This window comes from Capricornis sumatraensis, chromosome 6, assembly GCF_032405125.1.
Source record: "Capricornis sumatraensis isolate serow.1 chromosome 6, serow.2, whole genome shotgun sequence".
Taxonomy (NCBI): domain Eukaryota; kingdom Metazoa; phylum Chordata; class Mammalia; order Artiodactyla; family Bovidae; genus Capricornis; species Capricornis sumatraensis.
Window position 1 is genome coordinate 44,793,532 of NC_091074.1, and position 20,396 is coordinate 44,813,927.

Consider the following 20,396-nt stretch of genomic DNA (forward strand, 5'->3'; position numbering starts at 1 on the left):
AATTTTACATGCAGCTCCCAGAGTCAGTAGAATGACTGCAAAACCCATTCTGTTTCTTCTGTTATTCTAGCCTCCTCAGTTCTTCATCCTTCCTGTCCTTCAAGACCAGGTTCAAATGACATGTTACCCACAAACCAGCATGTCTTTTTTTTTTTTCTTGTGTTGTAAATAGTTATATAAAGTATTATCTCTATCGATAGTATGAGCTCTAGGTGGGATCCAAGTCACCTTTAATGTTGTATCTCATATGTTAGTTATCAGAGTACTTCACTGCTCATTGAATGAAGAGATGGATATATCAGTGCACAGATAGACAAATAAATAAGCACAAAGAAATACAAAAGATGGGAAACAGTGGCACATAGTGAATGAAGGAGGTTGTCTGTTGCCTGGTGTCTAAGGTGCTGATATATATTTATATTTCCATTGACTACATGTTTCCTAGCCATGTTTCTTCCATGCTTGGAAGAAAAACATTTTGGATTCAGCCATACTTGACACAGAGACGAGGAAGGCCTTACCTTGGATTTCAGGACACAGATGTGTTATTTTGTTAGTATTCTTTCCCACACTCAAGGAAACACCAATGTTCCCACCATCTGCCTCTGTAATTTAGTTCAATGAATTAGATTGTCTCCTTGGAGCAGCAGAACTTGTCACTGTGCGTTGCGTTGTTTGATCTTTCCCCTCCTCTTCTTTGAATCGGTTTCCACCAACTGGAAAACAACCCATGACTCCATGAGTAATAGAGTTTAAAAAAATGCCTCAGAGCTTCTCCAGTAACAAAGATTGAAGCTTTTATTTTCCCACACAAGAATACTTGAATTTAACCTGAAATTCCAAAATACATTCAACTCTGGAAGAAAAAGGAGTAAAAGCAAGAAACACACCCACACTCTCTAGTGATTGCTTTTTGTTAAGAATGTCTTTCCATCGAGAATACACTAGCTATTTTGAGTATGCAACAACATGTTAACATTTTAATTATATACTTCTCACTACGTTGGTTTTAAAACTTCCTTGCTGAGTTTTAGATTATGAAATGTTTCAAGTTGAATGATTTACTAGTTTTGTTTTTTTCCTTTTTTATAAATTGAACTAAAATAGAGTGAAATGGGTGTAAAAGACGTCTAGTTCGATCTTAACCAGATTTTTTTTTAAATACCTTTAATGTAAAAAGCGTAAATGTAACTTTTTCATAATGATTTCAAAATAATACTACTTTGTGTTACATGATCTAGGAGCATAGTAATTACAGATTTACTATTTTTATATTTTGAAGCTAGTCAAATTTTATTTGTTAATTTGTTCCCTGCCCTTTGGTTTAGAATGCTCCAAAACCGTCACAGTAGCTATTTGAGTAGAATTACTGGGTTTAAAATCTAGTTAATTAAAAATAATCAAAATAATTTTATAATGTGTTGGTTTCTCAATAGATTCATTTGTACTTTTCTCTCTCTCTCTCTCTCTCTCTCTCTCTCTTTTTTTTTTTTTTCCCCTTTTTGTTTTCCTTGTAGCGCGGGAGTTGGCCGGACTGGGTGTTTCATTGTAATAGATGCCATGTTAGAAAGAATAAAGCATGAAAAAACTGTAGATATTTATGGCCATGTAACTTTAATGAGAGCCCAGAGGAATTACATGGTTCAAACAGAAGACCAATACATCTTTATCCATGATGCACTGTTGGAGGCAGTGACTTGTGGAAATACCGAAGTGCCAGCTAGAAACTTGTATGCCTACATTCAGAAGCTGACACAAATAGAAACAGGAGAGAATGTCACAGGAATGGAGCTCGAATTTAAGGTATGATATTGGATGTGATGTGGTAATTCAGAAGCAAGTCATTCTGGAATTGTCTTTCTTAACCTTTCAAATAGGTGAAGTTACAAGATTCACTTGACCTTCTCCCTCGGGTGTCTGACTATGAAACACTTTCTTCATCTTTCCCTTTTCTATTTTTTGCTTCCTCATAATACCTTGAGCTCTTTTGTACCCTAATTTAAATTGAGAGAACATATTCTTAGAACATAATATTTAAAACTTCCTCTGTCTATATGGAGTCATTAGGTAGATGTGAAAAGCAGTGCAGTTGGAAGAGTGACTGGGTTAAAAATAAACAGAATCTTTGTATCTAAAGAGAAAATCTTGGGTTCACTGCAGTTACACCACAGGCTAAAATTATCTTTGTTGAATTTTTATTTTTTTGTTTTTTTTCTGTTCAACAGCGTCTAGCCAGCTCTAAAGCTCACACCTCAAGATTCATCAGTGCCAATCTTCCATGTAATAAATTCAAAAATCGCCTTGTTAATATTATGCCATATGAATCCACAAGGGTGTGCCTGCAGCCTATCCGAGGTGTAGAAGGATCTGATTACATCAATGCCAGTTTTATTGATGGATACAGGTATATACTCTTGCTCCCCTGACAGCCTAAACTCTTGGTATTTACATGTGCCCTAGTTTCACAGCCAGAATGAATTTCATCTCAATTTAAAATGTTTTCTTTCTGCATTGGTCAGCATTCAGTCCCTTGATATTCATTTTTTGTTATTTTGGATAGAAGTAAGAGGAAGCAGTCATGGAATTTATAATCTGCACTCTTCTTTCAGAAACCATTTGGATATGGAAGGAGTTAATATAGAAATTGTTTTGAACCAAATTATATAAATGTCATAGATTGTATGAGTCATTTCTACAAAATGAAGCTGCACAACTGTTTCTTAAGTGATTTATATGAGACATGAAATTGAACTATTAGCATTGCTCTAAAGTTTAAATAACAGTGATAAAGACATACATCATTATATTAACAAAGCAATTTCTTTTGCAAAATTCCTAAAATGTCTTAAATGTTCTTATTTGATTACATAATCGTAACGGGAATTTACCGTAATAGCATTAATATTTTCATTTTTATTACCTGGATTTGATATTACATATCAAATGTGAAGCCTTTGTATATTTTCTGATTAACATGCTATCTGTGATACAGACAACAGAAAGCTTACATCGCTACCCAGGGGCCCTTGGCAGAGACCACTGAAGACTTCTGGCGGATGCTCTGGGAACACAACTCCACCATTGTCGTGATGCTCACCAAGCTGCGTGAGATGGGTAGAGTGAGTATCTTCACATAAGACCTTCACTCCACAAAGAAATGAGGATTCCATTGAAAAAACCCCAGTGCTAATGTCGTTTCTTTGAAATGTTGAGTACTCCAGACATGTTATGAGTCATTCATTACTGGTTGGTTTTTAACTTGCAAAGCCACATCAAGTTCTTTCATTTTTGTGTTTTGGAGAAAAAAACAGGTACTTTATTTCCAGTGTAGCACTGTCATAGAGACTAATATTGCTGATTTGTTCTGATTCTCAATGTAGTCTTACTTCCTTTTGCTCTGGACAAGCCATAGCTTAGGTGCCATCATTACTCTGTATGAAGGAATTTGACTTTCTGTCATCTCTGAGGCAAATTTTTGCTTGTTCATCTTCCACTCTGATTAAACTATCGGAAAGTTACATAGTTTTTCTATGAAAAAATCTGATAATCTCTGCTCTACTTAAAAAAAAAGGTTATTCTGAAAAATACCATGAAATAGTATTAGAGCCACGTAATTCATAATAGTATTAGAGCCACTTAGATTCAGCAGATACAAGCACTCTGCCATATTTGCTTAAGAGGCTTTTTTTTTTCTTGTCTTTGTATAAATTCAATGGTAGAGATGTATCTAAAACCCAAATTTTAGAGCCCAGACAGAGAGTAAAAAAAACCAAACTGAGAAAGAAACTTGACTTTTCTGATTTGGTTACTGAAGTCACTAAAACTGCACGTGCTCCAGGTTCTTCAGCTGACGAAGGAGATTGGACAAGTTCAACTCAGAGGTTTCTTTCTATGTTCACACTTGACGGTTGTCTTCGTTCAAAACCACAATGGTGAATGTCAATACATGATTGACATGGCTAGCATTAGCCTGAGTACTGATGTAATTATTTGTCTAAATTAAGTATGAAGATGCTTACCCTATTGAAGTAGCCAGTTCAACTTATGTGTATTAGGCATCTACTGTATGCCAAGTACTCTGCTTGGTACCGTGAGCAAATAGTGACCCACACAATTTCCCTATCCTGAGGAAACCTATGCTTTCAAAGAGAAGATGAGTCACATGTAATGGAATGGTCTTAAATTCTAAAATGGTGTTAGTGAAAGAAAGACATTAGATATATAGACGGGTGATAAACAAAACTCTATTTACACTTTACATAGCTCGTCATTAATCTACATTTTTCTCAGGAGAAATGTCACCAGTACTGGCCAGCAGAACGATCTGCAAGATACCAGTACTTTGTTGTTGATCCCATGGCTGAGTACAACATGCCACAATATATCCTAAGAGAATTCAAGGTCACAGATGCCAGGGTAAGTTGGCATAGTCTTATGCTCTTAAACATTAGCTGAAATACAGTCTAAAAGACATCTCTGGGAGAAAACATTTGCCAAGCGACCATAGTCCCAAACTAAAAAGAAATCACCCATTTTGGAGAATTTTTTTTTCTTTTTTTAATATAAGAGTAACTTTGCCTGTTTGACAAGTTTTCTCATAAACCCAGGTTTGGCTTACATTCAAAGGGAACATCTGGCAGCCCAACTTTGGGGACGTACTTGGTGAATGTGTGTGCCGGGAAGCATTTACTGATTGGTTGGCTGCGCTTACATTCACCTTCTTAGCTCATTCTCTTTGGAGCGTTTTTGACTTCTTCATTACTTGAGGCTGTAAATATGTTGTTGTTTTGCTAAGCCCTTTAGGTCATGTGGGCTTGGAGGTTAATTTGGTATGATTTTAAAACTGCAGAGCAAATGACATTCTTTAGAAGAATCTGACAAGCTTTGCACATTCTAATTTGATTCCTGGCATGGTTTATTCCTCCGTGTGCTAATATGTCTGTCCATGAAAGCTGTGCACCCGTGACCCTTCTTGGCTAATTTTCATCCTGCATTTCTGATCTAGATTGCTGAGTCCAAAGTTCAGCCCTGATGTAAGATGTTCTGTGCATAAACTTTAAAATCCTTGCCTTTGGCCACTTTTAAACCATGATTACAAACACATCTTAGAAGAGATTGGGTCAGTGCAAAGCCCTGCTTTGTTTTTGGAACTGTCACAGTGGGTGGGTTGAATAAAACTGTAGGGTAGAACTATTTACTTGATCCATTGTTTTTTCTGGAAAGCAGCTTTCTCAACCAAGACTCAAGTTTAGAGATTGTCCACTAATCCCCAAAGCCTGGCCCTGGCTATTGACCTAAAGTGAAGGAGAAATTGGTTAGCAGGCTGCTTGGCTCAGGTGACAGACCTGTTAATCCTAGAAAGTCTGAAGTCTTAACTACTCTGAAGGTGACTATACTCAAGACAGTAGTTAAGCCCCTAGGTCTCGTTTTGAGTCCTACTCTGTGTTGTTTTGTTTTTTTTTTAAAAAAAAAAAAAGAACACACTTTCAGAATTTGAAGCTAGATATCTGAGTGAAATTTTGAGTGCATTCCAAGCAAACACACCAACCATTTCTGACGAAAGTATAGCAGCAGCCAGGCACCACAAACAGCAGAGACAACTTCTTTATTACCCCTCGATTGCCCAAATTAAATCTGACCGTGATAAGTAAAAGAAACCTTGGAGGAACTTGTTCACATGTTTTGTTTTGAAGCCTCCTTGTGACTGTATAATTTTTTTAGCTACCGTAGCATGTGCTATTTGTGCTCCTAATGTGTTTCTAATCTCAACTTTCCAGTTTAAAAAGCACAGTGGCACTTGAGAATACAGTCTCGTTAAACAGGTAGCCTTTAAATGCAGTCAGGTGGTCTCTCTTCCAAATCATAAAGGTTTGTACACATGACTTCTTGCTGCTAAAAGCAACCGTGGTCAGAAATGAAATCACCAGGACAGTCAGAGAAGACAAATCTGTATCACCTAGCCACTGGCTTCCCTTCCTGTGCTTTTCAAACCCTTTTCAGAAACCGAGGGAAGTAAATCATGCTTCTGTAGTAACAATCCATAAGTTAGTTATGGGGCCAAGCAGTTATTTTTATATTCCTCAGTATTCTCACAAAGTTGATGTGATCTACGTGTTTTATCTCAATTCCCAAATGATGCCAGTCAGGAATATGCCCTGTTCCTATGGAAACCACCAGACTTGGTGATGTGTCCAGCTCGAGTTGGGCCATGCTTTCTTCTCCATACAACTCAATGAGAAAGATTGGGTCTCTGTTTACTTACTCAGAGGGCTTCTCAGGTGGTGCTAGTGGTAAAGAACCCACCTGCCAATGCAGGAAACATAAGAGAAATAGGTTCAGTCCCTTGGTCAGGAAGATCCTCTGGAGGAGGAAATGGCAACTCACTCCTGCATTCTTGCCTGGAAAATTTCATGGACCGAGGAGCCTGGCGGGGTATGGTCCATGGGGTTGCAAAAAGTCAGACATAACTAAAAACGACTTAGCATAGAGGCTACTTACTCAGAATCTTGGGAACATGAATATCTGTATCAAAAAGGACTTGATTGAGGAGAAAGTTATTAAAGAAGTGGAAAGAAGAACCACATTGAAGCCTTAACTAGGAGCAGGGCCTCCTCAAATGGGATCCACCCATCTGAAGTTGGAATTTGGATTATCTCTGTCTCTGTAATTCAGGGAAGAAAGTTGATGGTGATAGTTGTTATTCCTGCTTCAATAAACAGAGAGTCCCTTCTGCTTTTGTTATCCTTCCAAACACTATAAAATTCCAGAATGAATCCAAAGTCTTTTAGTATTTTCTTTTGAAGCCATTTATACTTCAGAGTACTTCTGCCTAATCACTTGAAAGAAAGATTGCGTCTGCATCTGGCTTTTGGTTTGTCTGTGTTAAAGCCACGCATGGACACCTCAGCTTCTGTGGTCAGCCAGAAAGAGTCCTTTTTCAGAACACAGCATTTAGTCATTAATAATCCCTCCTATCTCCTTGAGGGACGCCTCACTTCCTGCTCAACAGCATAGTCACCTGGTACGCGCTGTGTATACTGCCTTGGCTAGCAATAGGATACCTCTGAGACGTGGGGCATCCAGGTTAACAGCCGCTACCCAGTTTGTGTCAGATGCTTTCAGTGTCACTATTTGTCATCTGACAGTGCTGCAAATAAGCTAGCACAGCAGATGTGACGGTGTCATGACAATAGCAGAATCTCTGGTCTGGACGACTTGCCTGGATGTTCCTGTCAGCATAAGAGGTTATTGGATTCTGAAAATTTTGAAATGGAATGTCTTTGTTCCACTTTGGCTTTGAAGACAATCTCTGGGGCTCAGAAGCATTTCCTAATATGAGAATGAGGCGGCTCTTTTTGAGAATTCTGGTTTTTAACTGGACATTGTGAGAGTAAACAATTTGCAATTTAAATAGATGTGAAATATAGACAGTGTTAGTAGCAGGTAAGATATGAACGTGACTGATTTTCTAGTTAAACATGTTTCTAACTTTTTCTTCCCTGTTTTGGAAAAAATTATGCCTGCTCTTATGGCCTGTGCACTGGCTGAATCCTCCTGGCGTCCTCCTCTGTGGTTGGGTGTGTGGCTTTCGTTCTGAAGGACGGGCAGTCCCGAACCGTGAGGCAGTTCCAGTTCACCGACTGGCCAGAGCAGGGAGTGCCAAAGTCTGGAGAAGGATTTATTGACTTCATTGGCCAAGTCCATAAAACAAAAGAGCAGTTTGGCCAAGATGGACCCATTTCAGTCCATTGCAGGTGAGTTAAGAATCAGGAATGATGAGTTTCCATTTGTGCTTAATACAGTGATAACTTTGAAAATATGCACTGTTGTCTGTTCATTATTGGTACCAGTTTTCTGAGAGTCTGCATAATCCAGATTTTATTTTTCTCAGAAATATATTGTAAACCCTCAAGCAAGAACTCATCTCTCTTTCTTTCCACAAAGTGAAAATAATCAAGGAAGATTTCTATCTTCAAATTTTACCTCTTGTAGCAAAGAACCAAACTATGTTTATCCTTGCCTGTTTTACCGTATCAGGAATTATTGGTATATCCCTGAGTGATAATTTGTTCAGTTTATCATTCCTGAGCTTTTTTGCTTTCATAGCATTACCCTGATAACTATCTTTCTATATCTTTCTCCTGTGTTTCTCTTCTTGAGAAAACCATAAATAGTTATTAAGCCTTAATGACAATACTAATTTCTTGTCAGTCAATAAGTGATTAGAATGGTACCTCAGTTAACATTGCAATGTGCTTGAAAATTGTTGCTATATCAGAAAATGAAGCACCTTCAAGTTAATTATTTTCAATAGTGTCCACAGCATTTTATAATTCAAATCACTGAAGTTAATAGAAATAGCAAGTAAATGGTTCAGAAAGGACACTTGCAATAAATGTAGTGCTTTTGGAAGTTACTATGCAAAAACCTTCTAGCAAAAGGAATTAACTCATTTTTTTTTTAAAGTCTTAGTTTGTAATTCTTTAGAGTCAAAATCTTGAAAGACTTTATTAAAAAATTTATTTGCTTTCCCCCTGCCCCAAATCCAAAACTACATTTCTTAGTGATAAGGGTGATAGTGTGTCAAAATAGGGGAACTATTACACATGGGCTTCAAAATACCTGAGCTTCAGTCTCACTTCTGTCATCATGAGCTCTGTGACAAAAGGGAAACTTCTCTAAACCTCAGTTTTCTAACTGATCTCTGTGACCCTTTCTAGCAAATTGTTTCCCAGGCATGGCATATTACGTGAGAAGCAGACCTCATTTCTACGTATTTGCTATGTGTTGAGTTTACCCAGAATCCTGTGCTCTAGACAACCGAACAGCATGTAGGAAATGATGCATGGACTCAATATTCAGACTAAGTGGATGGTATACACTGGACTTGAATTACCTGGATACTCCTCTTAATTTTCCACATAATTTACCAAAATCCTAATTCACATTCTCTAATATAAACTGTAAAGAAAAGGCTATGTTTCACGCATTTGTCTTTACCTTCAGGCATTCCCATAAGTATAAATAAGCATGTATATGCGTGTCACTTTTCATTGCTTTTGTCACAAAATTATTTGGATAAAGAGTATATACAAAGACTCCTTTAGTAAAATACCGTGACGAGTTATTCACATATCTTAAAGACCTCTAGGTATTTCCTTTTATCTGAGAGTATTTATAAAATACCACTTATTTTATTTATAGCTTATTAATAACATGACAAAGTCAATAAATTCAGAAGTTATAAGGCTAGTGTCTGTTATTTTCTTGAAAGCACCTCGTGGAAAGTCCAAAGCCCTGTATTTTTGTAACATTTGAGCAATAAAATCAAGGTAAAATAGATCCTGGAGTGCTTGAATCATTCAGTGAAAAGATCATAAATCACAGTCTCTTGGGATTAAGAGAGACTTTCAAGGTTGAAAGCGACCCTGACGGTCATCTACTCCGTTTTGACAGAGAGCCTTGTCTGCCCCTAGATATCCTTAGCCACTGTGTAGAACCTGCCTGTGGATTTACATTTCTGTTAGGACTCTTTAGAAAAAACACAGTTTATAAAAGGACACACTATTTATATATCAATTACATCCCCAAGTAAATGAATCCATCCAGTTTCTACAGCCTGTACCCAAGCGTTACACACGCTGTTTAATTAGGATCCAAAAATGTAGGGATTTTCAGATTATTCACTCTTCTCCTCATTACCTAAACCTCCAGATGCTTTCCCACTTCTTAAGAGCACAAAAGCTATGAATTCATTTTCTTCTCTTGCTACAATTACAATTCTGGAATTATCTTAAAACAATAAAGAAAACAGAAACCCCAAACCTTGCTAACATGGTGGAAAGAATCCTGATATTTAGCTCCTGAACATCTAAAAATAGTAGATTAAGTGTATGTATATAGCTCAGTGGTTCTTAATGAACTTTTTTTTTTTATTTTTAAGTTTAGAGACCCATTTGATAATATGCTAAAGCTATAAGTTTCAAAAACAGAAAATATATATATATACATTTACATAATCCATACATAAAAAAATTCATAAACCCTTATGAAGACTAAATGAAGTCTTATGAAGATCCTGTGTCAGAAGATTCTGCTATAGAATCTCTTTTTGTCTCACCTTATCTGAACTATTTCATAGCTTAAAAATATTAAGCAGGCAAGGCCCAAATTTCAGGATCTGATAAAGAGTGTAAATATATATCTTATTCACTCTTCCTTTAATCAATTTACTTTATAATTTTATGTTTCCTGGGTCTTTCCACAATGATACATAATCCCTGTTTAAAAAAATCAGTTACTCTATATTCATTGTCACTGTTATCATGGCACACTGTCCTAAGAGTTAATCATTTTGTGAACCCAACAGCACATTTTCTGAAACATTGCTGTAGAAGAAGCTGATGTAATATGGAAGCTGGTGGACATATGTCCACCTCCAGGAAAATGTAGCCATGACTGTGCGTGTCTCATCTAGTAATATTGCCTTTGTTATTATGACAGTGCGGGCGTTGGAAGAACTGGAGTCTTCATAACACTAAGCATTGTTTTGGAAAGAATGAGATATGAAGGAGTAGTAGATATCTTCCAGACTGTCAAAATGTTAAGAACACAACGACCAGCCATGGTGCAGACAGAGGTGAGAAAAATCTCCAGGAGTATGTCACATCTCAAGAGCCAGATAATAGACTTTATTTGCCAAGTTCTCCTAGAGTCCAGAGACTGTCAACACCAGAGGCAAAATACAGGGAAATACTGTGGGAAAAACATCCAATTGTTTAATATTTTTGAACCTTATTCCTCCCCTTTGTAAATGGGAGTGGTAGTGTCAACATCTTAGAGCTGGTTTGGAAGTTATCTAAGATAATATATCAGGTTGAAACATGTCAAATTGTCAGTATTTGGTCATTCGAGGCCTATAAAAATGGCCATTTCATATAATTAATTATATACATATTAAGGTGATATACATTGCGCATAATTAATATATGTAAAAAGCACAAGGGTAGATAATATACCTGGTAGATAACAGACCCTTGGCCCATTTTACTTCTCCATTCCCCTTCTGTTTGTCTAGGTGGTATCAACTGCTCCATATTTCATTTCTTAATAATGATATTTTTAAATATTTGTATCCTGGATACACCCTAATGAAATTAGCCTGCTATTTTCTACTCCAATAATTGATATGAAAATTCTCATATTTCTCAGAATAATAGGAGTTCATGATTTAGTCAGTCTGGCCTATTGACTTCATTTTAAGGATAATTTAAGTGATAGATAGTGTTTCTGTTTCTCAAAAGGCCACCAAATTATACAATTTATACGTATTCCTAAATTCATCACCCACAGTATATTCCAGGCTTTGATTTGAAAATAGTGCAAGCATTTGGCTTGCAATACCCAAAACATTATGTCAGCCTGACAAACTTAATAGGTATTGGGGGTGACAGAGGGAAATTGGACTTTTAAAAAGCCTTAACACTTAGCCAAGCAACTTACTGTGACAAGATAGGAAAGCAAACTCCATTTATTTTGCATTACCATTTTTATTGTAGAAAAATGCACATTTAAGCAAAATAGAAACTATCTGCTTTCGGCCCCATTGGCTACTGAAAATAAGTTTCTTTTATGGGAAAATCCTACTTTTTCCTCATCCCTTCTCATCTGTAAATTATAATTTTTCCATCTTATAATGCCCCCGCTTACTCCAATTTGACAGTGTTCTTCCCTGTCTATAAAAGGACATGTTTCACGCTGTTTCAGTTTAGTGTAGGTCTTTCTAGAACAGACAACTAGCAATCACACTGAATTAGGCCAAATGGCACAAGTATTTTTTGACATGGGCAGCCAGTCTTATGATGCCATTTTCAAGGGATGAAAAGCTTAACAGTTCAACACCCTGTGTATTCAGCTTCATATGCCTGATGTTCATCACAAAGATACCTTCTGGCTGCCTCCCTCACTTACATAAGCACATCAGAAACAACAGTGAGTAATTCTGATTACAGGCAATAAGGATTACTGTTTGATAAGATTTTTTTTTTAATTTAGATGTTTTTGGCAATAGCCCAGAAAATAAATGAACCCATATTTTCCTCTGGACAATGTGTATCTGCATCAGCCTCTCTTAAATATGCAAACTGAGAATTACTTATCACAAATAATTAGATAATTATAAACGACAGCTGTGGCATATAAGGAGTTCACATGTTCAGTTGGTAGTACTGTCTAGTACTACTGGGAGAACAGTTCACATACGTCTGGAAGATAATCTTCACACGAGCTTTCACTACTTTGGCATTAGGAGACGATTTTAGTCAAATTGATTGGTAGAGTTACTAAATACCTATGTGGCTAATGGTTCTTTGCTTAAAAGAAAACAGTCGGTCATTGGATTGAATTGATTGACGAATGTAGTGGTTTTGCCCTCCCCTAGCTGTAGCTGTCTTCCAGCATCGTTTCCGCTTTTCTGTCACAATGGACTCATGGCCTCTTTCATTTCCCCCCGGCCTGTGCTTTGTCTCCTGCAGGATCAGTATCAGTTCTGCTATCGAGCCGCACTAGAGTACCTGGGCAGCTTCGATCACTATGCAACGTAGAAACCCCTGACCCACTTTGGATTTTTACTACAGGCCCTTCAATATCCATGGAGTCTCTTCTGAGCCATACAGGGCACTTGAGAAGTCCTTCTTAACTTCTAGCTAACAACCACTTAGTGGGACTATCACACACAAAACAAATTAAAAAAAAAAAAAAACACACACACACACAAAACAACGAACTCTTCTGGGTGGACCAAGAATTCACTGTTTAATAATCTAACCTGAAAAATAACAAAGAGAATCCTGACTGAGGAGGCATCTGAAGGATTTTATTTACAGATACCTCAAGGATTCAAAATAAAGGGAAGAAGAAATCACAGCAAAGAACCGCCATCTTGTTCAGGATTGTGTGACGGGTGTGAGGAGAAATGGCCTGAGTGCAGCAGCTCAGGGCAAGATCTTTGCTGGCTTCTCATGACAAAATGGACTTGCTTCGACATCGCCCCTTCCCACCATACTACTCATAATAACATTGTAGGGGGTAAGGGGGTGCGGAATGTTTAAAAAGAAAGTCTTTGATTTAGTTTTTTAGTATTGTAAAGATACTGCTGACCTGTGCTTCATTTTTAACTGTGTAAACTTTTTTTTAACAAAATGTATCATTCGATAAAGTGAAATTTTAAAAAGTTACATAACTGTTCATTTTTTATTTCCAAATTGTAGGTTTTCTTAAGCTGTAGAACTGTTATCTGTAATATCTTGCTGTAGAAATACTGAATAATTTGAAGATTTGCACATTTTTGTGCAATATTCTTAATCTACAGTATTGGTCTCGTCTGATATTATTTTTACATTTCTGTTTGGTTTTTGTTGCTGAGAAAGTACCCATTCTCTTCAAATAATCAAAGAGAACTTTGTTTTGTTTTTTTTTTTTGGAATCAACAGGGAGGCGCAAAGTATAAAGTTGCTGCTAACATATATACATATATATCCATATTTTATAGGGGTGTCTATGTATATATACAGTGTGTCCACACAAAAAGATAAGATATAGCTATCATTCAGTTCTTCCATGATTTAGTTTTTAATTTTTTAAGGTAGAAAAGCTATGGTAACATCTTTTTCAATTTGTTATTTTATGACATACTGATATTTCTTAATATCACACAATTTTAATTTTTAAGGGAAATGAGGAATGCACATCAGTGATTGTCAGACCTCACCCCCTTAATTTCCCTCCCAATCTCCCCCAACCCCTCACTCACCCACCTAATCATAATGACAAATACTATTTTGTTAGCCAGGCTTCCAACAAAGTTCAATATTTCTAACACTCTAGTGCAATAAAACATTATTAGATATCTAAGAGGTGTGCATGTGGGAAAGGTCAGTGCATATCCCTTTAGGAGGGGAGAATGTTGTAATATATCAGCTATCAAGATGTTTAAAAAACAGTGTATTCAATCGTATATTGTCTATAGTATGTGCTATGAAATTTGCATTTATGATATGTAACAGGGGCAAAGCCAAACTCATGTTACTCTGTTCAATCAGAAACTTTTTTTTTTATGGCATACAGCATTCCTGGGAAGTGCTGTACTTTGTTTTCTTTTGGTTTAGTTTTGCATTTAGAGTGCCTTATAATTGATGCCTATTTTAATAGCATTTCTTTTTAGCTTTTGGTTCATATTTTCATTCCTTGTTCATATGTGTTTCTCTTCCAATTAAAGTATTATCTGTTTACCACATGTACAAAAACTCTTTGAATAATATGCATTCCTAGTTTTAACCAAGTCGGGGATGTTAGTGATTGTACCAGCCCAAAGCACTTGGATAAGCAGGGCCCTTCTTCCTTTCATAACCATCAACATCAGGAAAAGGTACTTGTTTTATTTGTAATCCCTTCCAAATCTGCTCTGAAACATTCAGTAACTACACCAAATTTATTAACAAACACCATTGTCAACTTTGAACATATTTAGTATTCCATTCAGATTTTTCTAAAAGAAGAATTAAAAACATATATATATATATATTTACACATATCCCCCCAAATTTTTCAACACAATTTCTATAGGAAGCCATGAATGATGGCATGAGTTTGCCATATCTTACATGATTTTAAAGAACATTCAAAATATTCAAGGAACTCTTAGAGTTTTGGTATAATATTTCGATTTAATATTAGCTTCATTGATGTTCTGCATGGAAGGATTTTTGTTTTCTACATTTCCCATCACTGGCAGAATGAAATCCAAAAGACCAAACACTTGCAAGCATCATATTTGAGCACTTTTTTAAAAAAGAGGAAAAAAAGCTGAGAAAAAAAAAGAAAAAAAGAAATAAAAAAGAAAAAAAAAAAAAAGTATCTAGAAGGCTACCTCAGAATGAGACTCTGTAACCTACATCAGAACCAGAGAAGAATGTGCACTATGTGGGTCTGTTATTTTCTTTTAGTTTGTATCTATGGAGAATGATCCAAGTGCCAGATTACTCAGTGCTATAATTTTTATTCAGTGAAACCAAGGGGGTCAGAGAGACATTGCTTCATGCAGACGTGCCGTGTTGGACATGTAGAATCTGATGGTGTGCTGCACACCAGACCATTGGCCAATGAGCAGTATCTCTCCCTGAAACTGAAACTGCTCACGTGGCAAAGGGAAAGGGGAGAAGAATCACAGGAAGAAAATACATGGGATGCATCCCACAGACGAGCGAGGAGGAGACTATTCCAGAGATCTTGCTGTTCAGGAGCTGTTCCGAGAACTAACTCCCTTACTGTCATTGATGTGCATTCCACTGTGCTTTTCTGTACAACCACTCTACTTTATGTTCCCAGGTAAACATCTTTATCTACCATTACCATAAACTTTCAAGTTTTCAGTTATTTTCATCATCATAACCAGTACGGTGCTATTATTTACCTATGTATGTGTAGTTATGTATAATTTTGTAATTAGTTACAATGGTAAAAAAAAATCAAAATATATAAAAAGTGATTTGTACAGAACTTTATTTTAGCTCTTTTTTAAAAATGATTTGCATGGTTAGACAACGGCAAGGACAGCCAGGGGAGGGAAGGGCCTCTAGGGAACTTTGCACTTTCTATACCTTTGTACTATGCACTGCCCTATTGATTCTACACCCAATAATGTTATTACTTGAACCCATCTGTAAGAAACTGCTTCAGAAATTCATTTGTGTGTATGTAAATAACCCAGCATAGAAACAGGAAAGGAAAAATTCTGTGCTAATATACAGGGTTTTTTTCTTTCCTGTTTTTTTTTTTTTTTTCCTTTTTTGTTTTGCTTTGTTTTAGGCCCTTCTTTTTATTTTTAATAATCTTTTCTTTTTCCTGTTTTGGGTTTTAGTTTCCTTTGGGTTTATGGGTGCCCTGATACTCCAGCAGAGATCAGAAGGCTACAGATCCATCCTATCCATCCGTTATGTGGCTTTGCCATCCAAGCTTGGAGTGTCTTTACAAAGATAATAACAGTTGTGTTCTTTGCTCTCGTTTTGGATGCATAGACTGAAAAATTAAAAAAAAATAACTTGTAAAATGGCTTGTTAAAAAAATACAATTACCTCTAATTAGTAGTACGCGTAAATGTTTTACAGAATGAAAGGCGTGCTTTTTATTTTCTTACTTCGTTACATTGGTGGCGAAAGAAGTCTGTATGAAAATCAGTTCTTTGCTGACACAAGTTCCATTTGTTACAAATGAATTCTAATAAAAACGTCAGTGTTATGCAGCCCTGGCTTTTGCTTCTGTCCACTCAAGCACTTTGGTTTTGAAATGGCTATATATGTTCCCTCTTCTCCTTTGGTTATCTAGTTAGTTCCTTGATGCTAATAGTAATTCTTCTTACCAAGAGGCTGCTATCTACAGGTGCCTGCACTGAGGTGAACACCTTTCACTGATAAGAAAACTGATGCTTAAAGAAACAGTTTGCTCAAGTTTACAAGCAAAGAAAGAGATCTTGGTATCTCTCAAAGTATAAATGATGGGCAATCTTTAATTCTGATGAAGATAACTACTATATACATATAGATGCATTATATATATCCATGTATACACATAATGTATATACATATTATCTTGAAACAACTGGCATCTCTCAGGCACATAAAAAAAAATGTTTGGGAACATGGCTGAGAAAATACTTGGCTTAGATTGTTTATGCAGTTATGGGTCAGACCTGTTGTAGGCATTGGGAAGGCAATGCCTCCCAGTCAACAAATGAGATACTACATAGAGACTGCAATCTAGGGAGAGAGGCTGGCATTAAATGATAAATTTACACTCTGACAAGTATTATAAGAGAAAGTAGAGATTCATGAAGTTAGGACTTTCTATTGTGAAGGACGGAAACCCTGACTTGGCTTAAAAGAAAAGGAAAGTATTTTTTGGCTTATGTATTTAAAGATTAGGAATGGACTTACATTGCAAGAGTAGGCACATATACTCTTTGGAAACAATTGGCTCAGGTGCTATCTTTAGCAGTTGGCATCTCTCTCCAATCTGGTTTCTACTTTGAAGTGTCAGTTCTAAGAAATCTATGTGGTCCCTGGAATCTTTGGGATTTTAACATGAAAAATCAGGCAAGTGGAAGAGTTTACTTCCCAACAGTACAAATGGAAACCCTTGAACAGAATGGATGCCTGTTGGCCTTCACTGATGTGACCTGGGGAAAGTGAACGTCTCAGGATCACAACTAAGGATAGGAAAAGATAATGTGCTCATTGAGTTGCCAAGTCGAAAAGGATATAAGGTCTATCGTGAATAGACCTAGAGACTGTCATACAGAGTAGAGTAAGTCAGAAAGAGCAAAACAAATATAAGATTGTTTATATGTAGAATCTTCCATATTATGTGGAATCAAGAAAAATAGTACAGATGAACTGATCTGAAAAGCGGAAATAGAGACAGAGATGTAAAGAAAACCTTATGGATACCAAGCGGGAACAGGGATAGGGGTGGGATGATTGAGAGACTGGGATTGACATATATATGCTACTTTGTTAAAATAGATAACTAATGAGAACCTACCATATAGCACAGGGAACTCTACTCAATTCTCTGTGGTGACCTAAATGGGAAGGAGATCTAAAAAAGAGGGGAATATATGTATAGATATAACTGATTCACTTCGCTGTACAACAGAAACACAACAGTGTAAAGCAACAGTTATAAAAAAAAAAAAAAGAATGTAAGGCAGCTGTCATCTTGGCAAATAGCAATCAATGTGGTGGGACCAACACATAACTGCAAATAAACCTAATGAATTAAAGTAAGGCAAAGTACAGGTATGCTGGGTAATGTTACAATTACTTGTTGCCATGGAAATGATGAAGGAATGAAACAATACCATTATCCAAAAAGTATTTTGTAAATGTTGATACTAAATAGACAATTGGACTCTTTTTTTCCTCTTTCCTTCTTGTTCTCACCTGAACTGTGTCTTGATTTTATAGATTTAATCACTCGATTGATTGATTGTGTAAACATACAATCCCTAACCAGAAAAAGAGACAAAAATTTCAAGATGAATCATACCTAATATTCTGATCATTATGATGCATTAAACAGATGTCTGGAATGCCAAAAACGACGAAATAGCTTATTTCACACATGTATACAACCCACCCCAGTACTCTTGCCTGGAAAATCCCATGGACGGAGGAGCCTGGAAGGCTGCATGCAGTCCATGGGGTCACTGAGGGTCGGACACGACTGAGCGACTTCACTTTCACTTTTCACTTTCATGCATTGGAGGAGGAAATGGCAACCCACTCATGTTCTTGCATGGAGAATCCCAGGGGCAGGGGAGCCTGGTGGGCTGCCGTCTATGGGGTTGCACAGAGTCGGACATGACTAAAGTGACTTAGCAGCAGCAGCATACACATGCAGCAATTATTAGTTAATAATGGAAGAACCCACTCCAAAATTTTTGCCTGGAGAATCCCAGGACACAGAGCCTGGCAAGCTACAGTCCCTGGGGTCACAGAGTTGGACACGACTGAAGTGGCTGAGCACACACACACAATCATTAGTTTAGGTCTGTTTTCTTAGTCATATTTATGGTTAGACTTCATAAGTTAAGAGGATTTCAGTAAAGTATAATAATTCATCAAATTATAAATCTAAAACCTATTTAACATAATTTTTAAGAGTTTCTGAAAATTCTAAGAAAGCAAATACGGTAAGGAAACACTATGAATCTGAAATTATAGATTTTATCATTATTTGTAGTAGCAAAATAAAAGTGAAAAACCCTAAATGTCCAATAATAGGAAATGATTAAGGACAAAAGTATATATGTGGAATAATATATATAATACACTGCCATTTAGTCATTAAGTTGTTGAATAGTTTGTGGGGAAAAAATATAGCATGAAAAGTCATTAAAAGGAGTTATCAAATTATCTATACACATTAGAATAAATGACTAGAAAGAAAGGTATCAGTTACTAAATGATAACTATGTGATAAAATTATATTGCACTTTCTACATTTTCTAAAATTTCTAAAATTTTATAATTATTTTAATAGCAAAGTAGGGGTGCTTTAAAATATATGAGAAGATAGAGTAATTTTTAAAATCAATTTAAAGAGGCAAGAATGGAGAGAGAAAAAAAGAATTCAGGAAAGAACCTAGGACAGGTGGGACAAGTAGAAAATAATAATATGATAGATTTAACAAAACAAAAATTACATTAAACGTAAATGTAGTATATCCAACTTAAAATGTACATTGTAGTCTAGATATATAGTGCTTATAAAAGTATAAGAATGATAACGTAAAAGAAGGCCAGGAAATATGCCATCCAAAAATAGCCAAAAGAGTGCTGTGCTATTATTAATTTTAGCAGTAGCATTACCAAATAATAAGTCAATTCCCAATGGAAAAAGCTTCACTGCACCAGAAAGATGTAACAATTATATGTCTGTATGTACTTAACAGCTTCAAAACAATAAAATTGGAACTAAATAGAATTATATGCATAAATCACAATCATAATGGGAGTTTTAAAACACTTCTCTCAGTAGTAGCTAAAATTACTGTTTCAGAGCAGGACAAAAGTATTTAGTAACCTTATAAAGAACTATAAATAACCCAATTAACAAAATTAACCTATGTGACCTATATAGACCACTAGTCTAGTCAACAACTTAAGAATATACAGTATTCAACAACTTAAGAATATATTCCATAAGAACTGAATATCTTTTCAGGAGTACAGTTACCAAAATTGATTAGGGACTGGACCATTAAGCAAGTCTAGACAAATTTTAAGTGTTTTAATTCTATAGAGTATATTACACCACATTACATATTGACCACATTACAGTTCAACTAGGAAGCTATACCAAGTATATTTGGAAAATTCTCATGGTAATTAAGAAATGCCCTTCTAAATAGCCAAAGTATCAGAAAATAAATCACAAGGGAAGTAAGAAATTATAACTGTGAAATTAGAAAACACTGCATATCAAAACATGGGATAAGGCTAAACTGTGCTTTAGAGAGAAATGCATAGCCTCAAATGCATATATTAGTAAAAAGGAAAGGTTGAAAATTAGAAAATTAACTGTTAATTTTATCCCAAGAAAGTAGAAGGAAGAAAATAAGAAAAAATAGTAAAATTTAGTTTAAAATAGTAAAAAAAAAAAAAAAGTAAAATTTAAAATAAATATACAATAGAGAGTATCAATAAATCTTATGGGTAAAAGGTGATTCTCTAAAAGGGAACAAAATTGGTAAACCCTAGAAAAATGATGTAAACGAAAGATGAACAAACAATACTAGGAATTTGAATAAGAGCATAAAACTTTAGAACTTACTAACA

The 20,396-nt window shown here is 35.9% G+C and overlaps 1 protein-coding gene across 1 annotated transcript in view; it reads left to right on the forward strand.

Moving 5' to 3' along the window:
- Positions 1-12,602, forward strand: part of PTPRD (protein tyrosine phosphatase receptor type D) — a 366,674-nt gene extending 354,072 nt beyond the window's left edge. Inside the window, exons 33-39 of the mRNA XM_068973581.1 lie at positions 1,518-1,803; positions 2,226-2,404; positions 2,993-3,119; positions 4,291-4,416; positions 7,600-7,754; positions 10,504-10,639; positions 12,534-12,602. Of these exons, the coding sequence (XP_068829682.1) occupies positions 1,518-1,803; positions 2,226-2,404; positions 2,993-3,119; positions 4,291-4,416; positions 7,600-7,754; positions 10,504-10,639; positions 12,534-12,602 (1,078 nt within the window). The remainder of the gene's footprint in view (positions 1-1,517; positions 1,804-2,225; positions 2,405-2,992; positions 3,120-4,290; positions 4,417-7,599; positions 7,755-10,503; positions 10,640-12,533) is intronic.
- The last annotated feature ends 7,794 nt before the right edge of the window (positions 12,603-20,396 follow it).